Consider the following 19526-nt stretch of genomic DNA (forward strand, 5'->3'; position numbering starts at 1 on the left):
TGGAGCACTGATTTATTTGAGAACATCAGGAAACTGTTTATGGACTCCATTATGGACAGCAGAGCTGGGGGTTAAAGCTGCTAGAGCTGATAGATTGATGTGTGGGTCTGCTGTTGTGCTTGCTACTGCATAATATAAAACAAGGATAAGGATGCCCTCCAAAATACCAAAGGGGCAGATGGAGCCGTTACATTCTTGGCTCGGGTTTTTATTACCTTTTCCTTTACCACTGATTTAGTTCTTAAATTTTTGCCCTCTTCCCTGCTGTGCAACAGCGTGAATCAAATGAGGACCTTTGGATAATGGCCTTTTAATCGAGGTTAACAGGGCTTTGAACACCATGTTTCATGTTACAGAACACAGCAAAGAGAGGCCATCGTCATGCAGAGCCTGTTTTGCTGCTGGCAGACTCCAGCAGAGCGTGGTTGAGACTGCAAGCAGAAATATGGCTTAAAAATTGGGGAGTCTTGGTTTCACAGCCTCTCCTCTATGCTTTTGTTCCTATGGAAGTTGCATTTGCAAGGTGAGGGTTTGATTTGACACCCCTGCAAGAAAAATTTGAAATTATGAGAGGAAATCTTCCTAATCCAAAGAACAGCCCAAACTACAAGTGGAAAAATTACCCACTCCCCCTACTCTGCTGTTACAAAGCAGCCACGAGCACAGTGGTGTTGGAGGTGTGGCTTTCTGCTTTGTCACGTGAATTTAGAAGCCTATAAAATATTCTGAACAAAGAAGGAGGATGGAATGGACACCCACTGAAAGAAAGGAATTTGGGTAGTTACATCAGGTCTACAACTACAGCAAGGTAAATCTTTGTAGTTTCTTCTTAATTCTGAAAAAAGCGGTAAATAGTAGGAAAAGGATGAAACTGAGATGAGCTGTCAGCCAGGATGCATTGAAAGATCAAATGATGTTAATGATGGAGACAGGCCAGTGAAGAAGCAGGGCACTGGGACTGTCCCTGGGCAGACTGGATGGGAGCAGGGCATGGACGTGCTGTGGGAAATGCTCCTGTTGGGACTGCTCTGGCTGGTTCAAAGGGCTGGAGCTGGTCCTTGCATGGACCTCTGTCCCCTGGCAGAAGGTGTGTGTTGTACCAACTGTTCACCTGCTTTTTTCCATCTTAGGAGGATTTTACCCTAACCAGGATGTGGCATATGGGAGAGGTCATCAACTGTGTGTGGCTCTCACACCAAAACCACTTGCGGTGTCCAGCCAGGGTTTAGACCTGGCTAAAGGCAGTGCAGAGCCTGCAGTCCCTGGTCCTTTTGTGATAGATCAGAGGCACCATGGATACAGAGACCTTTTGCTGATTCTTCCCACAGGTACCATTAATGTCCCTCTGCCCACCTACAGCAATTCCAGCGTGGGGTGAAGCACTGAACGGCGCAGTGTCCCGGGAATCCTCTGGAAAATGGCTGTCCCCTGCCTCCCTCAATGGGGGACACACCAGCTGCACTGAAATGTCAGAAGGGTTTGCACAGCTGACAGGTTGCTGAAAATGGAGCATGGCCATAAATTCTCTTTATCCAGCCAAGTGCAGCTTAATATAGACTTAGCTGCACGGGCTGTCCCTCGCACTGAGACCGAGAGCTGCCACAGCTCATGACCAAAACATGAAGTTGTCGATTTAACGGGATGAACTACTGCTAGTGAGGGGGGAAAGAACATAAAATCCTCTGAAATTTAGCTTCCTCTGTAGGTTTAAGAAGTCATAGACGAAGGAGAGAAGAATGAACATGTCTGAACTCGGCCAGAACTCCGACGAAGACGTGTGTCCTGAGGACATCGATGAAGATGAAATCCTGGCAAACCTGTCCCCTGAGGAGCTAAAGGAGCTGCAGAGTGAGATGGAAGTCATGGCCCCAGACCCTGAAGTCCCGACTGGGATGATACAGAAGGATCAGACGGAGAAAGCCCCCACAGGGAGCTTTGACCACAGGTCCCTGGTTGACTACCTGTACTGGCAGAAGGCGTCCAGACGCATGCTCGAGGATGAGAGAGTTCCTGTCACCCTCTTGCCCTCTGAGGTAACAAGCAAAAAATCACAAATATTTATTATGCATCTGCCGTGGGAGCTGTTTTATAGCTTTAATACCTTAACCTGCCTCTGCTTCTGTCCCTTACGTAAGGTATAGTACAAACAAATTTAGATTAATCCTAAAAGCCTCAGCAGTGGCAGAATCCAGCTTGGACTGATGTCAGGGTTAGTAATTTTTTAATTGCTTTTCCCGAATTATTTACTTAAGCTTTTTAGGATAAGAAAATCCTAATTCTGTTTCAGCAAAGCAAATCACTGAGAAATTGTCACAAGATTAGTTTGGAGGATGTAACTAAAATGTGTTTGACTTTGCATATGAAACAACACCATGTTGCTTTTCCATAAAAGACTGCATTAGTCATATTTATTAAATTATTAATTGACTGAATTTAATGATCTAATGGAAAAAAATCCAAACCACTGTATTTTAACAGGATGAAACATACACTAATGACCAAGCATGCAAACTCCAGGAACTAGTCTGACCCTATTCAATACAGTCCTTAAATTTATTTGACTGTCCCTATGACTTTGAAATAAAGTTAAGGTCATACTTAGATATCCTTCAGGATGAGGGCCACACTTAAAAATAGGTTAATAGAATTGAAACTTGGCCAGATGAAACACATCCATACCCAAACCTAAGTGAATCTGAGGTAACTGATTTCTTTTATTTTTGTTTTAAATACCAGTGGTTCTGCTAATACAGACCAACACGGTACAGCACAGACTTCCCTGGGCAGGTTTCTTGGGGAAATTTGTGGTGTTTTCCCTTCCTGTAACACTCTCACCCTCAAAGAAACAGGTTTTTTTGAAACATTTCTGAGGTTCAATCTGGAATTTGGGTGTGGAGCTGGCTGCTGACAACTGGTCAAGCGATCCCCACACTAATCCCATCCACTGCCACAGCAGACAGAAGCCACAGCCTCGAGGGCAGAGGTGACTGTGACCATTTTGTCAGACTTTGGGTGCACCACAAGCCCTGCCTGAAGTACTGCAAATCTTTGCAAAATAGCTTGACTTTATTAGCATTTCTCAGTGATGGAGGATCCACTCGCTAAAAGATGCTTGTAAAAAAAAATCTCAGCCCGGGGGGAGATGTCTCTGGAGGTGGTAGAAATCGGCAACTAATTTTATTTATTCGCTAGAAGCGCCACAGCCTTACAACAGCTCTGTGCAGGATTTGCTTTCCTATCTCTGGACTAAAAAGTGAGCTAATATTTTGCTTTATCTTCAGTGAGGTTCTTCCTTGGCTGTGATGCTCTGGCAGTACCAGAGCAGGAGGCCTTGTTGTCCCATGTGCTGGGTGACTCCACTGTGGTCACAATGTGCCCTCTTAACACCCTCTTGGGCTGAGCAAACCATCGGTGGTTCACACTGATTTCCAATGGTTTGTGGTGTATTTTTTGTCTCTTGTCAAAGAAAAGATACAAATGACACAAAATCCAGGAAGAGACTTTGGATCAGAGACTCAGCCCCTAGAAGAGTTCAAGGACTATATTAACATAGCATTAAATATCTCAGCATTTAATTGTCAGGACTTAATTTTTTAAGCAAAGAAGAGGAACTGGTTTGCAGCCTCTTTAAGAACAAGTTCTTCCTGTGTCTGCCAGCACAGCCTGGACTTCCAGGCAGCGACTCTTTGAAGGATTATTCTCTAATGTATGTACATAGAGAGATCCAAGTCCAACTGCTACATGTTTATTTGAGTAGAAAGTTACTGTAACAAAGCTGTGTTCAGTTCTTTCAGCTGTGAGGTTTTGTCTTCTTCCTCAGAGAAGCGCTGCAGAGGAGATGGAAGGAAAGGCTGGCAGCAGCAGCGAGGCGGCCGGGGCGAGGATGACGGGAGCAGAGGGAAAAGAGAGACATTACCAAAATGAGCATGTGTCCAACTCAGGAACACAACTGGGGGAGACAAAGGAAGATGTAAACGATAAAGAGAGAGGGGAGGAGGAGGATGAGAAAGAAGAAGCAGAGGAGGAGGAGGAGGAAGATGAGGAGGAGGAAGAAGAAGAGGAAGATGAGGCTGAATTGCAAACAAAGGAGAATTACACCAATGACAACTGTCACAGTGATCAGATAAGTAAGAAACTGAGTACAGAGCGGGGAGAAATCAACAAAAAGCCAAATGAAAATGAAAAGAAAATATCAAAATTGAACATCCCCCAAAAGTTAGCGCTGGATACCAGCTTCATGAAGCTCAGTGCCAGGCCTTCAGGGAATCAAACCAATTTAGAAGAGAGTTTGGAGAAGGTCCGGAAAAACAACCCAGATGTGAAAGAGCTCAACCTGAACAACATCGAAAACGTCCCCAAGGAAATGCTGATAGACTTTGTCAATGCCATGAAAAAGAATAAGAACATAAAAACGTTCAGCCTGGCCAACGTGGGGGCCGATGACAACGTGGCGTTCGCCCTGGCCAACATGCTGCGGGAGAACAGGAGCATCACCACGCTCAACATCGACTCCAACTTCATCTCCGGCAAAGGGATCGTGGCCATCATGCGGTGCCTCCAGTACAACGAGACGCTGACGGAGCTCCGCTTTCACAACCAGCGGGGCATGCTGGGCCACCAGGCAGAGATGGAGATCGCCAGGCTGCTCAAAGCCAACACCACCCTCCTGAAAATGGGCTATCACTTCGAACTGCCAGGGCCGAGGATGGTGGTGACCAACCTGCTCAGCAGAAACCTGGACAAGCAGAGGCAGAAGAGGCAAGAGGGGCAAAGGCAGCAGCAAATGAAAGAGCAGAAAGAGTTGATAGCGATGCTGGAGAACGGATTTGGGTTGCCTCCCGGGATGTGGGAAATGCTGGGGGGACCTCTACCCCAGCTGAGGATGCACGAACCCCCACAAGCCCCGAAACCACCTGTCCCTGCAACTGTGTCCCTGAACAAAAGGCAGGAGAGCAAGAGGCAGGCGGCCCCGGAGCAGCCCTGCAGAGAGAAACCCCTCAGCTTCAAGGTGGTCAAGCTGAAGAAGACTCAGCGCAAACCAGCCGTGCCGGAATACGTGGAGCCCGCTGAGAAAACCAACCTCAAAGACGTCATCAAAACACTTAAACCGGTTCCCAGGAGAAGACCTCCTCCCCTCGTGGAAATAACCCCGAGGGATCAGCTCCTCAACGACATCCGTCAGAGCAACGTCGCTTATCTTAGACCGGTGAGTGCCCAGCTGTGGCGGTGAGGGGAGGGAATCATGTCCACCCAGCACGCCCCGAGCTGGGGGTGGAAACATCTGGGCACTCGTGGGGCTGGCAATGCACCTGCCTGCTGCATCAGCAGTGCTGCATCACTGTGCCAGGCTGCTGTTCTTGGGATGCAGGTGGTTGTTTTCCAGCAGCACTAGGGTCTGGCTTGCACGGAGAAATGGCAACAAGTGCCAAGGCTGCAGCCTTCTGCACCCCTGTCTGCATCCATAAGGTATAAGAGTGGAAATTCAGTCAGGAGATTAACAAACCCACAGAAACTCAACCGTAGCATACTACTAATAGCATATTAGTTATGATAGGCACATGCTGTTATAAGATGCTTGTTTCAGGAGAGCAACAGGTATTATTTTTCACATTAGTCTGGCCTCAGTCCCCCATAAAAACCCCATGTTTCTCTCTTCAATAGCTGTGTTTTTATCTTAGCTCTCACTATACACAAGAAAGCACTATCACTTGGCCCACACTGAAATCCAGCCTAGACTCACAGCTCTGCTCCTGCCTCCCTCACCCAGTAACAAGGAGTGTATTATTTTAGTGGTCCTTTGCTGCTCAATCTTTTTTTGCCCTTATTTAAATCAACTGCAAAATCCTAGTGCTAATAGGGAAAAAAAAAAAAAAAGAAATTAGAAGTACCGGCAGTGAAGATGGAGCAAGGTTAAAGGAAGAAAGTAGTGATACCACAGGAGTTTTTATATTTGTTTCCAAGTAAATCTTTGCCACTGAAAAGTGCTCAGTGGTCACAACTTATAATGTGAGCTCAGAATGAGAATCCAAGTCCAAAACTGTGAAAACTGCCTCTTGGTGATGCTGTTACTTGGGTACCAAATTCATGGGCCACTTCTCAAAATGTTGGCCAGCAGATTTAACCTTCTGCTCTCCTGACCTGTTAAATTTCCTTGTGTTGTATCATTATTCAAGAAATCCTAAAAGATGACTGATGCATTTGTAGCTAGTGATGTTGATGCCTGTGTTGCTAAGGCTTGAGGAAGAGGACAGAAAATTCTTTGTAATTAAAAATGGACAAGTAGTATTTTGTAATTAATTTTTCTTTTAATATTGACATTTTAATAGTTTGGGCCTCATTTTGCTTTCATTTATACCTACACAGAAACAATTATTCCTTCAGCAAGTCCCTCAGAAATGGATACATGTGTTGGGGGTTTGGGGTGGGGTTTTTTGTGGTGGGTTTTTTTGGTGGGTTTTCTTTTTTTTTTCCTACTTCTCTCATTGGGCCCCTTGGCTTGGATTTGGGAGCATTAGGCTGTTATTCTCCCTATCCTGTGTGATCTTGGTAACTCATTTTTTGCCTCACTACCCTCAGCTTCATCTCTAAAATAGGGTTTTACTGCTTGAGCCAAGCTGGGTGTTTGTTTGCTCCTTGAAGGGACTCAATGGCTTCAAATTGATTTCCTGGGCATAAAGCATCATAAACAGCAAGTGGTAAATTACAAACAAAGGAAATTCCCAACCGGAGTTCCTTGGAGCTCCCAGCTGCTATATTTTTGATCATTTTACATTTTCTGAAGGTTTATATTAGACTTAACTGCTTTGTGAAGTAAGACTGAGAAATTTCCTCCTCCTCATACTTACTGTCCTTGTCCAGGTGCCGTTGCCAAAGCAGCTGGAGTGAGACCAGACTGACCTGAAGAAAACAACTTGGGATAAGGACTATTCAAGTTTTGCTTACAACAGTTTCAGCAGATGTTTTCTGCAGAACCCAGGTGGTAAATTCAACTCTTTGGGAACAAAGCTTGCGATACACACTTTTATAAGTGTGCTGGAAACGGCTGGCATGGGAAAACCCAGGGCTAAGCATTTCCACCAGGTATCAAACAATCCCGCTGCCATCTGTCTGCCAAGTGGATTTGAGGCTTCAGTTTGTTGTGGGAGTATTTTCTCAGAGGCATCAATAACCTCGTCTTTCTAGTTTGTCAGCAAACTACTTTGCTTCCACGTTGTCCTCCTGCTGCCAGATTCTGCAGGAACACGCTGTGCTTTATCTTTCTTTTCACACACATGCTCCCTTATTATTCTCTTGTCTGTGAGAAATGTATTTGGGTTCCATGTACACAGCTTCATTTTTTAGGCTAAGGAAACAGCAGTGAAATAAAGCTCTCTCTGTAAGATGTGTGCAGCACTTCCATCACTAACCAGATGCTCGCAGACAGAAGGACTGCTCTGGTACAACAAACACCTCGCCTGGATGGTTTCGAGCTCTATTTCAGAACACAGTCTAGTGGGTATTGTACCTGATCAGCATTTAAAAGATGCTGCTACCTTCTGCTTCGAGAGCTGTGATCTTCATTCCCTATGATTCACCTCTGTCTTAATGTATTCCTTAATTGCAGCCACCTTGGAGTGCACTGAAATGCCATTTCAGGTTTCTTTCCACACTCTTCTTGTGGCAGGAGGATTGGAGTTTTTTTCTCCTCATCCTTTATGATCAAATTAGATTTTTCCGTTGCATTTTTTGTGAAGCAATTGCAGGTAAGTCACACACTTGTAAAATACATCCACAAGAGACCAGTTTGGGGGTTTTGTTTTTTTTTTTAAGCTGTAAGGCTTAGGTAAAGAACAAAGGCCAAAATGCTGCTCCCTTGCCTTCCTGTGGCTGATATTTGATCCAAAGGCACAGCTCTGCAGCTCCTGGCAGGATTTCCTTCAGGTGAGTTAGTCTCTTAGTGATTGCAGTCCCACCCTACTCTCTCTTCCCATGTTTATTATAATAGTCCTGTAGAATCAGCAATGTCCAGGACCTCATTGAATCCAAGGAAGTCTCTACTATCATTAGTTACAATTTTCATTTGTCCTTTCTGTGTCTATCACCTGACCTCTTTCCAAGCTCTCTTTCAAACTTGTAAAGCTCCTTCTAAGCTCAGCTTCTGTTTGCAACTGCAATGCCCCAGACTTGAGAAACCCTCTTGATTTACTGCCTAAGACAGAGAAAGTAGCTTTTAAGTATCACATAAAGGGAAAGGAAGAGCCATTTCTGCATGGCAGAGATGTAAAAAAATGGAAGTAATTTTCATTGCAGCCCCCAGTTTTTGTAGTGGGTAAGAGCAGGAAAGGGAAGGAGCTTGGTACTTCTAACCAAGCCCTTGCATGGAGCACAGCAGCAAATGCAAAGAGCTCTTGGAGAGGAAGCTACACCCAGAAGCTGCCAAACATGTCTTACCAGGGTGCACAGAGCAGGACCTGCAGAGCCCTGCTCTGATCCGTGTTCTCCCACCGAGCAGCCTCTCCAGTGATCCCAGGAGGAGCCAGGCAGCCAGATAGAGAGATCAGACCATCAGCCTGACTGCAGCAGAGCTGGCTTCCTAGTACTGCTCAAGGCACAGCACTCCTAGGTGCAGAAATCCCTCTCAGGTAATTAAAAGCAAAGTGAAATCCCAGTTAAGCAGAGTTATATAAGAGACTGGAACAGCATGAACAAATACCTTAAGTATTCCACCTCTGTAGAGCAGCCTTTTTAAGGATGCAAGAGCCAAGGCTGTAAAATTTCAGTTCAGAGGTCCCTTGTGCCCCAGCAAAGCTAATACAGACACGGAGCAGTCAAATCCAGAAGAAGCTTAATCCCCTCTGCAGGCTTGTGGCACGAGCTGCAGGGTGACAGCACATCTCCCACCACCCCTCCTGGAGCTCCACCAAACACAGAAACAGCCACAAGCTTCAGTTTCAAATCCTTAGAATTTATTTTTCGTCATAACTGTGCAGTTTTTAAAATTCTACAGTAATGATGAAGTCATAGGCTACTATGTTCTTTAAGTGTGGAAACAGCTTTCAAAAAACAAAGACCATGCGCTACAAGTGAGGAACAGGCCATTGACTCTTCAGCTGGAATATACAGACATTTTTGATAAATACTGATCACTGTAACACTTAAATGGAATGACATGTTCAGATCTCTACGCAGTTCACTATGAAAACAGCATGGCAAGTTACATAAAAGCTTCAACTTCGAGGATCCTTCCTTTTTTATTAAATTAATTACTTGATAAGAAAAGAGAAATGCAAGATTATTTGAAATGGAGTATCACCTGGACAACTTCCCCCTACATTGTTGGCAAGCTCCTGTTATCAAGATGATTCCATCAGAGCTGGCAGTTAAGTTAAAATACATATATGTAAAAGAATCCCCCACACTGCTCTCAGCTTCAGGAGTTTTAACAGGCAAATATCTTCATGAATTTGGAATGGGTGTTCAAAAACTGTATCTTGATATTTATTGCTTTTACTTGTAAACCTGAAATCCAGTTTATTCCTTTGATGAGCGCCAGAAGTACAGAGTCAAAGGATGCATGTTTGACTTACATCTTTGCATTCTGGTTAAGAAGAAAGAAAAAGATGACCCACGCTCAAAAACACACATACACCTCCATCTACAAACAGCCTATACAGACTAAAGCAGAACAAGGTAAGTCCTAAAGTAGCAGTATTTAAAAACATCAATGGGGTAGAAACCCAGCTTATCCAACCTATCTGCACATTTCTTCTTCTCCCGTGCTTGGCCATAGTTCAGCTGGCACACAGGGAAGTTTGGCTCTCCTGCAGAAAGGAGCAGTTTCTACGGATCAGGATTTTGGAGAGAGCAAAGGTTCACTTCACTGGAACTGGCAGGCACAGTGCCATGTGTACTCTTCATGCTTACATCTATTTAGACTGTTCCATGGCTGCTGAAGGAGGAGTGTGAGGTGAGGACAGAACCCAGACTCGCTACAAGTACTGCACAGTTTTACCCCTTGCCAGTTAAGCTGGCAATGTGGTCTCTGTAAATACCATTCAAGGGAGGGATTTGGAGGATGCAAGAAATGCCTACATTTGATAGATTCCAGCTCACCTTGATCATCACCAGGCTGAAGGTGCTACCCAGCATAACCTGGCTAAACTGCAATCTTTCAGAACTGAGATGAAAGGGGTGTTACTTTAATAGACTAATTTGTTACAAGACAGTTTGAGAGACTGCATTCCATAGGTTTCCATCTCTTCCTCCTCTACCCCCAGAAGAAGAGACAAGCAAACATGATTAAGTTAGTATGTATTTGTGTAAACACCAGAACATTTTGCTATACAATAGAAAAAAGTCGCTGCTCTTATGTTTTTAGAGGAGCCCTGAAGACCTTGGAATACCTGTATCCTGCAACTATTAACCTGTACCACATGCATTTCCTGTTTTGTACACAAACTGAAAGCAAGCTTGAACAATAGTAAATAGCAACTACACTCCTGCAACAGGTGAAAATGCCATGCTGCAGCTGCTTACTCCTTCACTTTAGATATGTAGTCAGCAATTTTGTTGATGCTATCCTCCTGCTGTTCTAGAGCATCCAGGATGATGCCCATTGGGGTCTTCTTCAAGCCTATTCCCTCCATCTTGTTCTGCAGCTTGTTCTGAATGTTCCGGAGCCTCAGAGAAGCGTGGACAAACATCACTGCAGGACAGAAGCACACTCATGAATTGTTAATGCTCAGGGAATGCATAAATTCTTGCAGCACTCATCTGAAGACACATTCCAGCACCATGACATCACTGGAAGATGATGACGTACCAAAGACTGTTTAAGTAACCACAGGTACCCATTTAATAATGACACTGGAGATGGCTTGTGCTGTTTTGTGTCCACTCCCCCACAGTTCTGCTTTGGGATCATTTAAACAGACATAGCAAAGGCCAACAGCCAATTTAGAATCTGCAGACTTATCTGAGAAAGCTCAAGTCACACACTTCCAGCCCCACAGAGAAGAGAAAAACTACTTACAGAGGAGAGGAAGTGTGATCCCAAACATGAACACCATGACATCTCCCAGGTAGGAGATCAAGAAGTAGCTAGACAGCATGATGGCCACCACAAACGTGGTTGGATACTGCTTCTTCAGCTTGCGGAGAATATCCTTGTTGTGCGACATCCACACAAACCCCAGGAACACCAGTACCACCACCGTACCACCAATGACCATGTTCAGAGGACTCAGAAATCTGGAGAGAAGAGGGAACAACAACAAAAAATATTCAGTTTCAGAGCCTTCATGAGCTCAGCAGTGACATTACCTGGGAGGGAAGTCATTGAGAAGGCAGTTGCTGCTGTCAAGACTTTTACCAAGGTCTTTAGCAGAAGGTAAATAAAGCAACAAGTGCAACTCGAACAAGCAACCCTTTTAGCACTGACTTTAGATAATCTTTATGTTCTCTTCTTGAGTTTAGCTCAGGATAATGAATTTTTACAGCACCTCATAATGGAAGCACTTCCCACCAGGACCCCTCCTACCTCTGCAATCAACTCGTGGTATTGCACCCAGAGTGAGCATATCCAGAGAGCAGATGGAGGCAACAGGTGCCCAAGGGACTGATATTTTCCCTCCATATGGCAAAACCAGGATCAGCCTAGGCCTTCAGATGAACTAGCTTGTCATAGTATCTTGTCTAGGTTTGCAGAATGGGAAAGGAACACTAACTAAAGGGGAAGTTACTTCACTCTTTCTCATTTCTGAATAAACCTTCTTACTGGTTTACAACCAAACATGAGAATTGTATGAACTTGCAGAAGGAGCTCACCACCATCAGCACAACAGATGGAAGCCCAGTCCCAAGCAAGCATGCCTGAGAGTCAGAAGGAACTGGAGTATGGGATAAAGGTTTCACAGGAAGAAGAGCCAGGCCTGGCAAGAGGCTCACTGCTGAGGTTTTGTGTTCTATTATTGTTATCAGAGTTTCCAAGCAAACCAAGCCACTGAGTGGATCAGCTTTGGACTATAAACAGCCAGTCCCTTTTTTGGAGCAGCGCGGGAACATCACCTGCTCAAACCGCTTCCCTGAGTATTTAGAGCTTGTTCAGAGTGAAGCTTTCAGCAAGGACTCTGCTGAGCTTGTTTCTGTACTCACACAAAGTCAAGGCTCTATGATATTTCACTCACAGAGTGAAAAGTTATGTGATTTCATGTGCACTCTGATTTGCTGGCCTGCACATGCACTGCTCTGGTTACACAGCAGCTGAGGGCTCTGAGCTCTTACAGCTATGGCAGCAGCACCACACCACCCTGACAGAGCCACACATACTCAAGATTTCCCCTCACAGACTTTGCAGCACGTCTTGCTGTTCCAAAGCTAACAGGCACAGTGATTCACCACTCCTCCCCACTGCTGAGGAGGATGCTATGGTTTGTGGTCTGTGCTTCATATCCGGCACAGGCACAAGAAATGTGCCAGTATGTCAACACTCCACCTGCAGTGCCAGGAAACACCTCCCCAGAGAAGGAAGAATCCCCAAGAATTATTTCAGAGCAAGGACTGGCTCTTGATTCTTTAAGTCAGTTGTGCCAACAGGAGACAGGACAACTGGACAGAAAAAGATTAAGATTCAGACTAGTTCCCCACCTGCTTCTGCTCCTCACGCTGAAAAGCCAACAGGACTTTTTGGAAGTGGTGATAGGGCAGACTTGGTTGTTGCATCTGAGTCACTCCCTGTAGCCAGCCAGTTTATATTTAGCTTTGAATTGTCAATCTAAAGTTTCCAGGCTGGAAAAAGTGAGCAGCATTGCTCTGGAAGGAAATTGCTTTCATCTGTGCTCCTTTGCAGCAGGAGAAGGAGGGTGACTCATGACTGGACCACCCTGGTGCCTGGCTTATATACATACTACTGGACACATGAGATTCCTAAAGTAGAAGTCACCTCCACATCACAGCTACCTTGGAGCAGAAATGGCCAAACTTACTCAGGCAACTCACAGTAAACAATTTTTTGTTGCCAAAAAATCCCCAGACAAGATAATCCTAGAAGCAACAAAGAGCTAGGCGGAGCTCCACTACATTTTCCACATGCCTGGCAAATGCTCTCAAAGCCTTATCTTCCCTGCTCTTCCCTCTACTCTTATTACAACTTCAGAAACTTGTGGTTAAGAGCTATCCCTCCATATTTATAAGGAAGAGACCGAATAATTCTTTGCTCTACGCTTTTTTTCGGGTATTACACAGGTCCTGTATAACTGACTGGCTGTAAGGGATATAAAGGGGAGTGGGGGGGAGGCACAATGCATTCAGAAGATCCCACTCTCCTGAGGAAAAGTGATCTGAATTACATGTTTTTTGAAGTGGGCTGCATTCCACCGCGTACAAGGGAACAGTGAACAGAAGTATCAAGTGAAGGCATTCAAAGCCACATGAACACAGATGGGGACTGCAGTTGCCACTGAAAACTGGTACTCAAATTATCAGCCATGTGTCCACAGACTTCACTGCTGGTGACTGCAGTGCTGGATAGGGTGTCATATGCCAAGCTCCCCTTTATTGCTTGACTCGCCCACAGCATAATTTACAGCACTAAGATTACCCTAGAAATTCATATATAGAAAATTCTTCTCCAGCAATGGCATTTTTCAGGAAGGCAGAACTCCATTATCTTTTCACTCAGATCTGTTGGCAGGCTGCTCTCAGTAACACAATAGCTAAAGACTAGAAAGGAAAAAACATGGACACGTTATTTTAGAACATCAGGGCAGGGCCTGGGGAAAAAGCAAGCTGTGTAACAGCCCTAGAAGTCACCTTTCAGCTGAACCACCAACGCTGGTATTGGTTTTATTTATACAGAGGTCAGAACACAATATGACAAATTTGTGCTCGGGCAAGGAGGCTGGAAGCCTTTCACTGCTGCAGAGACAAGGTAAGTGACCAGCCATTAAGTATGTTACAAGATACTTTCTAAATATAATTCCCTTTAGCAGGGATTGATGAGACCTCTCAAATACCTAAAAATGTAATGCACAGAACTATCAGCAGGGCTGGGGTGTGGCTTGAGTTTACACTGCTCAGATGACTTAGGGGAAGAAAAACTCTTTTAGGGTTGGACATGAAAACCACCAACTTCTATGACCCTGAAAGAAGCTAGAACAGCAGGACTAATGGCATTTGGGTGTGCTAATGGCCTAGAGCATCTTGTGTGGATGATCTATCTCCTTCTTTGTTCTCTGTGACCTTCAGTACAGCCAAGACAAACTGACAAGGAAAAGCCATCACTCCGATTCAGTTCCAACAGTGTCACAGTGGGACTTGCCATTGCAGCCCTGCAAAGACCAGGCTTCCTTCAGCACCTGCCTCAGTGCAAAGTAAAGAGACAGGGAAAATAAATAAGACAGGGAAAATAAATAAAACAAAATGAACATCCTGTCTGGCTGCAGAGACACAGGTATTATTCCAATACACTCTGTATTCATGGAAGGAGCCTCAGGAGAGAAAAGATGCTGGAGGTGCAGTTGCGTGGGAAGAAGTACTGGCAGTTACCCTGGGGCCAGCAGAAACAGATGAAGACGAAATACTTTCTTTTTTTTTAACTAGATTCATATTTCTAGGCTCTGCCCTACATGCATCACAAGTTAGAATTCTCACACAGGTTCAGGAAAGCCCCAAAATCTCTGCTTTCAGTGAGTTACCACATCACCTCTCCCCGTCAGGCAGCTTCATTCCTGCACACTTGTGCGGCCTTTACAGCAGGAGACAGGGAGGACACACAGCTGTAGTGCGGGGAAAGAGAGCTTGGCAAGACACATCCCTGGTGGAAGAAAAGAAGCCTCCAGCAGCACAAGCCCAGAAATAGGACAGGCCACATAAAAAGCAAAAGCTCCATCCTCAAATCAGCTACGTTTTAGATGACTGTATTGGGGTGATTATTCAGCAGTTGCTGTCACATCTGTTTCTTTTGCATGTGACCAGGCAAGTCTGAACAAAGGCACTGAGTAGGAGACTGGCAGTCATCGTGAACCACATTTTTTTACTTACAGTAGCTCAGTTAGGCTGTTGCACCAAATAAGCATGAAAATTCCCTTTTAGAAGGCCTTTTGCTCTACCACAGTCCAAGCAGTGGGAATGTCAGAGTTCTGAAATGCTTCCTCCCTCATTTGTATTAATTTAAACAACGTGAAAGATGAAGTTCTGCCTCCTCTCTCCCCCTACTTTGAGCTTCACTGAGATTATACAGCTGTAATGAGATGTAGCACACAAAACTATAAATAGCATGTTATTCCAGGTGATAGCCCTCAGCATCCATGGATTTAACAATGTTTCTATTCCTTCTTTTGTTTACTTGCATTGTTTTGAGAACAGGAGACTGATTGCTTCTTGCAGAACTGCCAGACCTTTATGAAGTTATATACTAATATTATTATGCAATGTATGTTTTAAAATGATGTGTTTTGCTCACTCAATCTTTCATCAGGCATGAGAGAAACTAAAGACTGTGCTGCTCTGGAGTTTTTGTTTCAGCAAAGGGAGTCACTACAGGCACCTCAGGCTGGGGAAAGTAAAAAAAGAAGAAAAAAAGACAGGCAGTCATCGATTGCTGGGGTTGTGCAGATGAACAGTAGAAAAAAGTGGCAAAGGAAAGAGACATCTAACCTCAGGCTGCAAGGAGATTATTCCAGAAGAGAAGGAGAACTCTGATGTTCGCATAGATGCAGCACTCTGAAATCCAGCACGCTTTTTAAAACTGTCAGATTCAGAAGCTAATTTTTAGCAAGTACATGGCAACAAAAGCCTAGATGAAATTACATTAATTTAAGCAGTTAAGTTTGAATTACATGACAGAGAGGCCTTGTTGGAGTAGGTGGAAGAACAGACAAATTCCACTTATTAACCAAATTGACTGTTTGAGGAGAGTTACAAGCTGTTGTGGGAGGCACTGAAGGCACCAATTTTAATAAAAATCCCAACAGGACTCGCAGTGACAGGGCCCTGGCTCAAGGTAAGAATGGGGAGACCAGTTCCTCCATAACTGGGTGAAAGGGCACAAGTTTGTAAAGATCTTGTTTTTATCAGTGATCTACTGCAACTGAGTTGGGGGGGGGAAGAAAAAGCACACAAGTCCAGAGTCATTCTTAAAGGAATTTGCAGGGAGGGAGCAGGGGAAAGACAAGGCCTGTATTTGTGGAGTGGAACTAATTCAGGAGTTTTAGTTTTTTGTTCACTGATTTATTATTTTCTACCCAGTCCTGCAGGCTGAAAGTAAAAGCTACATTGCTGCAAAGCCCAGAACTTCATTTACATGTAACAGTAGCTTTAGGAGAAGACAGATGGAAGGAGAAAGGCAGGGACATGATGCAACAGAGATCATTGCAATTCCACGACGTTCATGGTAAGGTTATTCCACACCTTGAGGAAATTGGGTAAAAGGCTGGAGAGGTCACCTTTGCTGTAGGAGAGGCAGTAAACTGAAGCTGTGGCAATCAGCACTGCACCTCCAGTACCAAGAAAGCTTCAGGCTACAATTTCTGAGTCAGCCCACCACAACCACAGTTGCCAAGTGTTGCAATAGCTGAAAATATTATCTCTACATTACAAGTCTGTCTATATAGTTAGATGGTTTAAGAACAGGTAGAGTTGGTCATGGGCTAAGTTTAGTTTTGATCACAGGAAGACCACTACATAAGTAGTTTCAATAATCCTGCCCTTAGGCCTGTATACAGCCCTGGAGTTCCTAAAAAGCCATGATTCATTTATCACTCAGAGGTTCCTGCCCAGTACAGAAGTAAGTGCAACAACTCAGTCATCTATTTAAATTTATCAGGAGAACTTTCTTTACGTTTCTCCCAAAGCCACAGTCTGGCCAAACGAAAAATATTTTTATTAGAAGAAATGGATACTTTTTCTCTATTGAGGTATTATCCCATTTCCTTTAGAGTTCTTCTCCCATTTGATTTTACTTCAGTGTTATTTGCATCATACACCAAAGGCTCTAAGACATGCTAAAAAAAATATTTGAGATCAAGATTCCATTCCAGGTATTGTTTATCTGTAAGTTTGCAACTTAAAAGGTTATCACTTAATGTTATGGTATTGGAATTGCAGTTCTGATATTAGTTTCCATCTCCTATGCCTTTCTTCCTCTTCCACCTCCCACCTCAGCACATTAGTGGGAAACAAGTGGGAGATGAATCTCCCTTGATCTGAAAAAAACCAATCAGAGTTCAAAAGGAGGAATTTAGGAGAGTGAGTAAAAGCTTCTCCCATTCTTGTTTCCTGACAAGAAATATTAAAATTGTTTTCCCAACTTTCTTGGGCATAAGAGCTTATCCCTCTGCCTTCCAGGGACATTGTGACTCACCTACACATTGAGAGGTGGCTACAGCATCATGCTGCTAAATAGGGGTAAAGGAACACAGAAGTTTGGAGCAAGGTGGTATAAGAAAAGCAAGGCCGTGGAAGTGTCATTTTACCAGCCTAGTAGTCTGTAAAGCTCACTGCAGCATAAAAGCAGAAAGCCTATGCCACTATGCCAAACCCTTAACCATCATATGCATCCAGAAGAAAAAGCAGGATTCTGAGCCTATCCTTCCTCAGAGCACAGGCCAAAGCTCCCTGGGAGCCACAGAATCTTCACCAACTTAAGATGCTGGGTCAACAGCTTCAGAAGCCCTAACAGGATGCAGAATGCTTACATAAAAAAAAAAAAAAAAAGAAAGACTTAGAGGAATAATTTTAAGACTCTACAACACAAAAGATAAGATGTACTTCAGCCAAAACCACTCTGGCCTAGTGGCTAGGCAATCCTCCAATTTAAGCATTTGCGCACTCTTTGCTGAGAAGAGTGGAGTATTCCAGTTTCCATATTAAAAGCTTAATCATCAGCTTCTGCTGTATGCCTTGCTTAAGAGCTTTCTGACCAAAGATGCCGAAGCAATACCTCAAGAGTCACATAGGCTTTGATTCAGAAGATCATTATAAAGGTTATTTCCTAATTCTCTTCAGGAAAGCTGGGCCTGACACAACATCGTACTGGCTAATGGTCCTGCCTTGAAGAGAGCAGAATTTATCTATGTTTTTTCTTTTAAATTCACAGCAGAGCATGTCTGAGCATGCACAGCCCCACTGACAGGTTCAGGAGGAACCACAGGTCGCTGCGCAGGATGAGGCTCCGTTTTCTACGAGCGACATCCAGCACATAAAAATCATCGCTGCCTCCTGCCAGGCTGGGTGTCTGCTGCCTCTCCCTCGGGCAAAGGGCTTGAGGAGCAGCCCGTGTAACAGGGAGATAACAGTAACATCAGTGAGACTGCACCAATAAACTAATAAATAAGTCATAAACCTGACTTCTCTCAAGCCTCCTCTCCACAAGGGAGGCTGTAACCTCCTGCATTTTTAAGCGACACCAGAGGTTTAAGGGAAGACAAGAGGGGAAAAGGGGGAAATAGGGGGAAGGAATAGGAGGGAAAGCGGCAAGTGGGGGGAAAGAGGAGTGGAGGGGGGAAAGGAGAATGGAGAGAAGGGGAAAGGCGGAGGGGGGTGAAAGGAGAATGGGTTAAGAGAATGGAGGAAAAAGAGAATAGGGGGAAAGGGAAGAGGGGGAAAAGCAGCTCCTCCGGCCCTGCAGCCCGACATCCCTCCCGGGGCCGGGCCGGACCCCATGCCGTGGCACCGGGCCGGGTCTCAGCGCTCCCGGCCCGGGATCGGGGCCCCTCCATCCCGCCGCCCCCCGCCCGGCCGCGCTGCGAGGCCGCGCACTGACCCCACGATGGAGACGAGAGCGGCGGCCACCATCAGGTAGTTGGTCTGGTAGTAGAGCAGGTTGCTGACCACGCGGTTGTTCCATTTCGAGATGTCCTTGAGGTCGGGCAGGGCGAAGCGGTCCGAGCCGGGGAAGAAATCGTCCCAGGCCCGCAGCGGGGCCACCTGCACCTCCATGGCCGCCGCCGCCGCCGCGCAGGCTCGGGAGAGCCGGGCACCGCCCGGGGGCGGCTCCGCGACCGCGGCACCGACAGACAGACAGACACCGGCACCGACAGACAGACACCGGCACCGAGGGGCACACCGGCACCGATGCGCGCACTGGCCCCCGGCCCCGGCCCCGCTCCTCGCCGCTGAGACCGCGAGCGAACGAGCGGCAGCAGCAGCAGCACAAGCGACGGTCTGTGTCACCGCCCGCCACACGCCCAGGGATGGCAGCTGACACGGGCTGCTGTCAATAACCGCTGCAAACTCATTGTTCCCTCAGCAAATGGAGGTGCGCGTTTAATATTCACGTGCCGAACCCGCTCCGCATCATCTGTGAGACGGGGGGAGTGTCAGCCCCAGCCCTCTGGGGGGGTGTCCCATTGCAGACTGGCTCTGCTAGTGGGGGTGATGTCTTCGAGGTGAATTTTCTGTCTTCGGGCTGAATTTTCTCGCCTTTCTTAAACGTAACTGATGTCAGATAACTTCAACAATACAAGCTGTTTACTGAAGAAAAGAACTTTGTGTTTTCAAGCATTGCCTAAGATTAGATCACCGAAATAAATATGCATTAGGTGGGCGGG

The 19526-nt window shown here is 45.4% G+C and overlaps 2 protein-coding genes across 2 annotated transcripts; one reads left to right on the top strand and one right to left on the bottom strand.

Annotated features, from left to right (window-relative positions):
* The first annotated feature begins 1551 nt into the window (after positions 1–1551).
* Positions 1552–7381, top strand: LMOD3 (leiomodin 3). Its single transcript, XM_027895137.1, has 3 exons — positions 1552–2033; positions 3821–5206; positions 6859–7381. The coding sequence occupies exons 1-3, from the start codon at positions 1737–1739 to the stop codon at positions 6883–6885; spliced, it is 1710 nt and encodes a 569-aa protein (XP_027750938.1). The 5' UTR covers positions 1552–1736; the 3' UTR covers positions 6886–7381.
* Positions 7382–10273: 2892 nt separating this feature from the next.
* ARL6IP5 (ADP ribosylation factor like GTPase 6 interacting protein 5) lies at positions 10274–18978 on the bottom strand. Its single transcript, XM_027895127.1, has 3 exons — positions 18740–18978; positions 11012–11229; positions 10274–10684 (listed from the first exon to the last, which is right to left on the bottom strand). The coding sequence occupies exons 1-3, from the start codon at positions 18913–18915 to the stop codon at positions 10512–10514; spliced, it is 567 nt and encodes a 188-aa protein (XP_027750928.1). The 5' UTR covers positions 18916–18978; the 3' UTR covers positions 10274–10511.
* Between the last annotated feature and the right edge of the window lie 548 nt (positions 18979–19526).

The sequence above is a fragment of the Empidonax traillii genome, unplaced genomic scaffold, assembly GCF_003031625.1.
Source record: "Empidonax traillii isolate 1590-97213 ecotype Southwest subspecies unplaced genomic scaffold, ASM303162v1 scaffold450:size721730, whole genome shotgun sequence".
Lineage (NCBI taxonomy): Eukaryota > Metazoa > Chordata > Aves > Passeriformes > Tyrannidae > Empidonax > Empidonax traillii.

Excerpts from the sequence above, each read along its gene's own strand:
- LMOD3 (XM_027895137.1), top strand. The coding sequence starts at position 1,737 with ATGAACATGTCTGAACTCGGCCAGAACTCCGACGAAGACGTGTGTCCT. Across the intron at positions 2,034-3,820 it reads TCACCCTCTTGCCCTCTGAG|AGAAGCGCTGCAGAGGAGAT; the intron begins GTAACAAGCAAA and ends CTTCTTCCTCAG. Across the intron at positions 5,207-6,858 it reads ACGTCGCTTATCTTAGACCG|GTGCCGTTGCCAAAGCAGCT; the intron begins GTGAGTGCCCAG and ends GTCCTTGTCCAG.
- ARL6IP5 (XM_027895127.1), bottom strand. The coding sequence starts at position 18,915 with ATGGAGGTGCAGGTGGCCCCGCTGCGGGCCTGGGACGATTTCTTCCCC. Across the intron at positions 11,230-18,739 it reads GCTCTCGTCTCCATCGTGGG|ATTTCTGAGTCCTCTGAACA; the intron begins GTCAGTGCGCGG and ends TCTTCTCTCCAG. Across the intron at positions 10,685-11,011 it reads GATCACACTTCCTCTCCTCT|TGATGTTTGTCCACGCTTCT; the intron begins GTAAGTAGTTTT and ends TCTGTCCTGCAG.